This window comes from Stegastes partitus, unplaced genomic scaffold (genome assembly GCF_000690725.1).
Source record: "Stegastes partitus isolate 25-593 unplaced genomic scaffold, Stegastes_partitus-1.0.2 Scaffold2004, whole genome shotgun sequence".
NCBI lineage: Eukaryota > Metazoa > Chordata > Actinopteri > Pomacentridae > Stegastes > Stegastes partitus.
The window spans coordinates 36,947-44,730 of NW_007579735.1; the positions used below are offsets into that span (position 1 = coordinate 36,947).

The window sequence follows — 7,784 nt, forward strand, 5'->3', positions numbered from 1 at the left end:
AACGGAACCCATGAAAAAGCCTTGGATTCTGACTCTAACATAACATTTTATGTCACAATGAAGGATAAGTCCTACATTCAGACTGCAGGACTTGATGCTCAATTCAGATTTTTTTTGCGAAATTTGATTTTTTTGCGAGTTCGTTCACATTTCCAATTAAATGCGACTTGTATGTGATCTGCTGTGTGAACTTCATATGACCCAAAAGTGTCCCGCATGCGCAGAAGAGGACACGACGACGTCACACGCATGCTCAGTGTTTACGGAAGTAATCAGCAGCCAAGTACTGCCTGTGCGTTCCGGCCACTTCCACCCCGTCAGAGCGCTCCCCCAGGGTGGAAGTGGTCCCCCCAACTGTGCTGAATATTCATTATTATTCGGACCTGTGTTGTTCAGACTGTCATGAAAAGACCAGATACAGGTCGATTACCGGTCAATTAGGCGTGAAATCCAGCGATGCGTCGTGTTCTAACAATACACTAGTAATTATAAGAACTATAAACAATAAATATTAACAACAAATGAGCTTTAAAACATCAAGCCCTCCTTGTATCTCGACCTCCGTGTTGACAATCCGACAGCCTCGCTATCCAACATAAAAGAAGGTTTTACATTTAGTGTCAGATTATTGAATCACGACTGTACAGAAATAAAAGAATAAGCAAAATTAATCTAACTAGTCTGGCCTCCTTGGTCGGTAACTAGACTGTTCAGACTGACAGCAGCACAGGTGAAGCAGCGCTGCCTACTCATTTATTTCAGTGAGATCATGGCGCTGACACAGGCCACATGTGGAGAAGAGTGCTCTGTTGTCTAGCAATGAAGTTAAACATGTCTCAGCTTTTGTTGCAACACATAATACTGTGATCCGTTACTGTTTACCTGGTAATCACTGAGACAGAGGGTAGACTCAGTGGCACAGTGACACAGGTTAGAGTTGTAATATGTTCCCTCATATGATGCACACCTCTATGCAGTGATTTTGGGTTTTATTTGCCATCAGACTATGTATTACTCAAACTGGTCTTTCTGGATTGTATTTAATTCTCTCACTGTAACTGGACTAAAGCAGGCCTCATTCAAACACTCTGCAGAGAGAGAGTTTTTCTAATAACAGATGGCCACAGAGTAACTCCATAATAGTACAGCTACACCCTCAGATATTGATATTTCAGTGCACCGTCCATGGAGTTAATGTATAATTTCTATTGACATTAATCTCTGCACAGCTACGGAGCTGGCAGCGAACACCCACCATCTACCCCTCACGCATGTTTATTATTCTAAGAAGAAATACAGTGTAAACATACAGCAGAGCGAGGCAGTGGGTGTCCTAGTTATTACTGTCAATACCGCCCATTTACTGCCAAACGGCCTCTATTATTAGACTGCACTGGACTGTCATCAGGTATCTTCAAAGGTTGCTACATAAATCACATATTTTTCCTTTCTCTGTGAAGCGTTGTGATCTACGAGGGTCTGGGACGCGTTCGGCATCAGCGGAGGAGAGTCGGAAAACAATGAAAGTTTCCGTTATTATGCCGTGTTTATTTCTCTTCTTTCCATTTTCCAAACGAGAGGGATGAAACCCGAGGCAGGCGGGGTGGAGTTAATGTATTTTCCTGTATGTTTCAAAGATTTCTGGCGTGTTGTGAAGTCAGGATGTGGGTGTTTGGGATTAGAGAGGCCTCCTGGCGTTTCACTCACCGCCGGTTCGTAGCTGACGAGGTGGGAAATCTGTGGCACGCAGTTATCAGACGGCGACTGATGCACCTGGTTTCAAGAGAAAAAAACATGCTACCTGTAGTTCCATTTTGTGAGCTACAGCCTTGAATTAATTAAAGATGTTCTAAAGAAAACGTGTAGTTCACCTGACCTCGATGGGCTAATCAATAAAAATGTGTTTTCTGTGATGCATCCAGTGTGGGCAGATATATTTTAAGCAATGCAGAAAAAAAACATGTTAATGTGTGAAACTCATGTTGATGTTTGTCCACTCAAGGCCTGACTGGAGGTTTCTGACTGGAAATATTAAAAAGAAGCGGACGTGCGGATCTTAAATCACAAGAACCGTTGAAAGTCTGAGCTCGACCTCATATGTCTGTCTCTACACACACACACACACACACACACACACACACACTTAAGTGACACTAAATCATAATCAGATATTAGTATTTGCATAATTTAGGATTACTGTAACAGGATTAAGATTAACCTACTGAACACGTCCTCTTATGGATTAAATATTGCTCTTATTAAGTCTATGTGAGGAGTGTGTGTGCATGTGTGTGTGTGTGTGTGTGTGTTACGTCCGACAGCTCCTACAGGATGAACTCAGATGGTCTTTTCCACATTGAACTGGAACACTGAAGTGCAACCCTCTGTTAGTGACTTACAGTTTCTCGTGTCTCGAATGTCGGTAATTTCAGGTAATTTGTTGGTTTGGATTGTTCACTGTAAGCAGCTGCTTTGAGCAAATGGTTTGTTAAGATGACGACAGTTTTTGCTCTGACAGCGGTGTGGGTCTGAGACAAAAAACATGTTTGGTGAGATGGTTGATTCAGACTGAAATATCTGAGTAGCTACTGAGAGGATTTCCACTGGATTTCATACAGATGTTCATGGTCCACGGAGGTTGGATCCTACACTGATCGGGCCACAAGCAGGTCAAAGTTTTTGCTTATCTGGTGAAATGTCAACACCACAACACTGGTGTCAAAGAGGATGTAGAAGACCTGGCCTACTGAGTGATTAGCTAGAAACTAACCTGGCCGATTATAGGATCTGACATCCAGCAGTTTTCCAATTAGTTGCTTTTTTTTTTCTAACTGATTCTCAATAAAACAAATGAATTCTGGGGCTTTTACCAATGTCCACAGCACTGTCCGATTGATTATGAAAACCAACCGATCAAGACTGAAGGATGCATTTTTTAGAAGTCTCTTTCAATTAAACATGTAAAACGTGAGTAAACATCTCATAAAAGGTTAGTGTTCGAGATGGTGTTGATCAAAATTTTTAACCCCAAAGTTATGAATTTCATTGCAAAATGTGCATCGGCTCTAAATGTCAGCGATCAATCTCTATAACTGTCCTAGATCTATCCCAAAGGTTTGTTCCTGGGACAGATAAGGTGTCAGATAGGGTGTCAGCAGCGACCAATCAAACTTGAACACATATAAAATAAGACGACAGCTACAGTCTCCTTGATTCCTAATTATTGGTATCAGTCCTGACAAAAACCACATTGGTTACCCCGAACAAAAACTGTTGGATGAGTTGCCACTAAAGTTCGTTCATGCATTAATGTTATTGTGTTCAGCTTTCCAATCACGATCCAACGACAAAAGGCACAAGAACCACTACTTACACGGGGAATGAGCAGCTCTATGAATGCTGCTGCATCACAACAATAGCCAGATGTGAATTGGTAAGCTACCATTGTTGTTACCTGTGAAAATAAAATGCTGCGTTCGCATTAGCATTCTGTATGCAGCACTGAAGAAGACCTTAAGCTGATATACATTCATTTTGTTTGGTGTAGAATTCCACTGTAGAGAATTGGTGCTGACACACAAATTTCTGGTGTTGTGACCTTCATAGATTAAACTACACGGCGACGATGGTGATACTCATATTATTATTTGGGTTATACTCTTATTCCTTTCACACCAGAGCTCTATTGGAAACCCTTTCACACTTAAGTATTTGTCTCAGTGTGTATATTAGAATGACAGTGTCTCTCTCTTGGCCAAATACTCTGAAGGAGTGAACGCTCCGCTGAATGCACACGGTAACCAATGCAAATCTGTCTGAACTCTTTAAGTATATGCTAGTTTGGGGAGTTAACTGTTTACAGATCTTGATTTAAATACAAACTGCTATGTAAATTCTCAAATTAAGTGGTGATGGATGAGCAGAGGGGAAAATGCAAATCCCCTCTCTCCAGCGTTCTGCCTTTTCTTCTTTACTTCTGCGGCAGGATTTGAGTCCACGCGTCGGCAGCTCGGCGGCGCCTGCCGGGAGCCGGGCTGATCTGACACCGGTCCACTAATTGGCCGTCCTCATATATTTAAAATGGGGGAGCTCACTTGAGTCGCAGAGAGAGTACAGTCAGAGAGTCAGAGAGAATACAGAGAAGGGGGTCTATCAAGACTGTGTATTTTACCAAATGTTACCACAATCCACAGACCTGTTGTTGAGATATTTGACTCAACGTCACAAATGTTGATCTCGTGGTGGCACTGGAGGGAAAGTCAGGGGATCACCGAAGCCATGAGGATGTGTCTTTATCAATTTATCTATGAAATGCAGAAATATTTCACTGGAAAAGGGAAAACTTTCCTGTTCTCCTCTGGGGAACATGAACATCCGCACAGATTTCCACTGATGTCCATCTAAGAATTGTTGAGCTGTTGCAGTCTGAGCTAAATGTGCATCATTTCTTATGTTTAGACAGTTTTTATGTCCACACTGTAAAAAATTTACTCTTTTTAACCGGTTTGCGCCTTCAATTTTTGTTTATTTTCTTTAATAATTTACCATTATGTTACTTTTTTCCTCCTGTTTTATTACATTACAAATATTAATTATAAAATCTGTATTTATTTTTTTACAAATAGTTTTTTTATTCTTTTGAATTTACGTGTCTGTAAAATGACATCATTGTTTTCCTGCATTTAAATCAGCAAAAATAACAATATTTTTGCAAATATTTGCCATTATTCAAAAGCAAGATTAGAAATATTCAGGATTGAAAAACTAAAACATATTTTTTAAAGTGTATATTTGCTGAATTTTCCTGTTTTGTTAAATTGCAGATAAAATCCAGTTAAATCACAGAATAAAAGTATTAACTTACATGTTACCTGGATTGACAAAATAATAATAAATAAATAAATAAATTACTATTTATTTTATTTATTTATTTTTAATTTATTTCACAATTTTTACAGATTTTGATTGTTACAGTATTAGTAATACCTTTTTTTTACTTTTTTTTTTTTTGCTACCAGATTTCCACCTTTACTTTACTTTGTTTTTGGCAGTGCATGTCAGGCTTTGCACAAATTATGTTTTTGTCTAATGTACTACTTAGATGAAACCAGATTCATGTCAAAGCAGGTTAATGTTGTTGCTTTTTGTGGAAATTACATTACATAATGTGACCCACGTGGATACTGGAGGAGTGATTTGCCTCATTTTCAGACATGATCCCTTATTGCTCATGGGATCAATAGGAAGTCCCACTGCAGCAACTAAAACTGCAACGAGATAGTTTGGTTAAATTGGCTGTTTTCGTGTGATATGAAATGAAGACAGAGAGAACAGGAGCGAGGCAGGCTGCAGGAGCACACTGAGTAAATGTGTTGAGCCTTTCCCCACATATGTCAGCCCTGATCTAAGCCACACCTGCTGCTAACCACGACTTACCAGCGAGGGAGAGGGAGAGGCAGCGGACTGTGATTCAGGCTGTGCAGTCACAGGCTGAGCAGTCGCTGAAGGACACGGTCGCTGTGCCGCTGCTGCCTTTTTCTTCTTTTTTATCTCCATCTCCGCTGCCTTCCCTCCTCTCCTCGAGAACGCCTGGCCTCTCCTCCTGTCGTCCTGAAGCGATGGTGTAATTAACGGGGCTCCGTGGGAGAGGAACCGCTCTGCCTCCTGTAGGATCCTTTTCGCCAATCGCTGACTCTCGCTTCAGTGCTGGAGATAAATGGAAGGGAACACTCGCTCTGCCACCAGGCAACTGGGGATTCCTCTCACTGTGAAGTGGGGTTTTTGATTTTCTTTTCTTGGACTTTGCAGAGTGAATTTCCATCTGGACGTTTGTGGGGGGGTGTTTTTTAGAGAAAACTTTGAGGGTTTTCTACATGAAATAACCTAAGCTGAAGCTACTTGGCAGCAGGAAACAGGTGGGATCGAGGGGTTTTTAAACCTCCACTGCCTGCTGGGGAGCTCAGCCTCCTGCTGAGATCCAGCAGGAGCAGCTTCACTCTGGACTCTAGCAAATCGCACACATTGCTTAAATCAAGTGGAAGGATCAGGTGTGAACTGAACTCCTTCACACTCACAGAAGGTAAACGAGGAATCCTTTCTGACTGGAGGCTGGATTTCCATCTCTGGCTGTCAGGGAGGGGAGCGTGCACTCATTAGGCGGCCGCGAGGAGAAGATGCCAGCCATCCTGGTGGCCTCAAAGATGAAGTCAGGACTCCCCAAACCCAAACCGGTGCACAGCGCCCTGCCCATCCCCCAGACCCCCAGCAGGCCGTCAGCTCTAGCTCTGCCTCCGGCGCCGCTCAAGACCCACATCCCCTCTCTGGGCCAGCAGGCGGGCCCAAGACCCCCGAGAGGCAACGCAGCAGAGTCAGAAGTTGTCGGAAACACTCAGGTCAGAATGTGAAATAGTTCCCTCCACCTGCAGAGTCCTTGTCTTTACTTGGGTCAGATCAGTGCTTTGAATGGTCCAGGATGAGTGTGTATCCTCCTAAAAACTCCTTTTTAATGTCTTAATTCATCTTGTTTTAGGCAAGAATGGAGTGATATTAAAACAGAGAGACGTTCAATTGTTTGGTTTTCTCAGCCACTGTCAGCTCATTGATCTTCCAGCATCACCATACTTTTTTTTTTTTAAATTTTGGCTCAGTTTATCATAACAGAGCCGCAGAGCCAGATTTCAGCGCATTTCCTGGAAGGAGCCGGAGCAGGCGGCGTCTCTGCTGTCCAGGATGGCAGCGTAGCAGGATATCAGGGTGGCTGTTTTTGCTGCGTTTGTGAAATATTGGCTGCGCTTAGCAACCCGTTCTAACACCATGTAAGGCAGCGAGGGGGAGAGGAGGTGTCTGTTTGTGTGTGTGTGTGTGTGTGTGTTAGCGAGCCAGCAAGTGCAACGCTTCTGCAAACCGGTCCTCGCAGTCAGGCCGACTCTGTCAGCCAGTTAGGCGTCTCGGATGGGGGACGAATGTGAATCCTGCGCGGGGGAAGGCTCGCGTGAGGGGAAGATACGGGAGGCCGGAGCCGGCGGACAAGTTTGCTGCCGGTGTCGTTTGTTTAGTGGCTAATCACGTTTTCTCACTGACCTACTTTCTGTGACTTTCTCTCTTTCCTCTCTGTCCTCCTTTCGTCCCCCCCCACCACCACCACCACCATCCCCGTGGTGCTGATGAAGCAGCCGTCTTCACCCTCGGCTGGGTTAACCCCTGACCTTCCCGACCAGTTGCAGTGATGTGGATATTGCAGTCAAATGCTGAAATCCATCATTTCTGACAGAGAGAGCGCTTGTAGATGTGTGTGTTTTCTGACTTTTCAAACATGGGGGGTTCTCTAATAACTCATGTTTTCCAGGTAGTTGTTCTATAGATGAATTTTATTGCCCTCATTTCTTGCCCTGTGTGTGCTGGATTTTGCCCTGGGGAAGGACAGAGCTGGAAGAGGAGCTGTGAGGCAGAATTGCTGCTGAGGACTGTGAACCCTCCACATGCAGGTTCAACCCTCGGTGGAGTACCTGCACAAACTCCATCGGCACTCAGTGTGAACCCAATCTGCTCTGAGGGCACGGTGAGATGAGAGAAGACTCTCCGGAGACACCGAGGCTGCCTCGTGTTTCTTCTATTTTCAACAAGCTTCTTTAACTTTTGACCAAATGCAGCGCCGACAGCTTTAATTAATCTAATAGTCAGGAAGAGTTCGTGCCCCCAAAGTAATTAAGGCTGCATGATAAGAAAAAACTGTCATTGTGATGTTTTATTTTTGTGAGAGGGCAAAGTGCCTCAGTGGTTAGCAC

General features: G+C 43.4%; 1 protein-coding gene across 1 annotated transcript in view; it reads left to right on the top strand.

Annotated features, from left to right (window-relative positions):
* Nucleotides 1-6,173: 6,173 nt before the first annotated feature.
* Nucleotides 6,174-7,784, top strand: part of LOC103373525 (neuron navigator 2-like) — a gene marked incomplete at its 3' end in the record, with an annotated part of 56,584 nt that continues 54,973 nt past the window's right edge. The window contains exon 1 of the mRNA XM_008303428.1: nucleotides 6,174-6,392. Within this exon, the coding sequence (XP_008301650.1) occupies nucleotides 6,174-6,392 (219 nt within the window). The remainder of the gene's footprint in view (nucleotides 6,393-7,784) is intronic.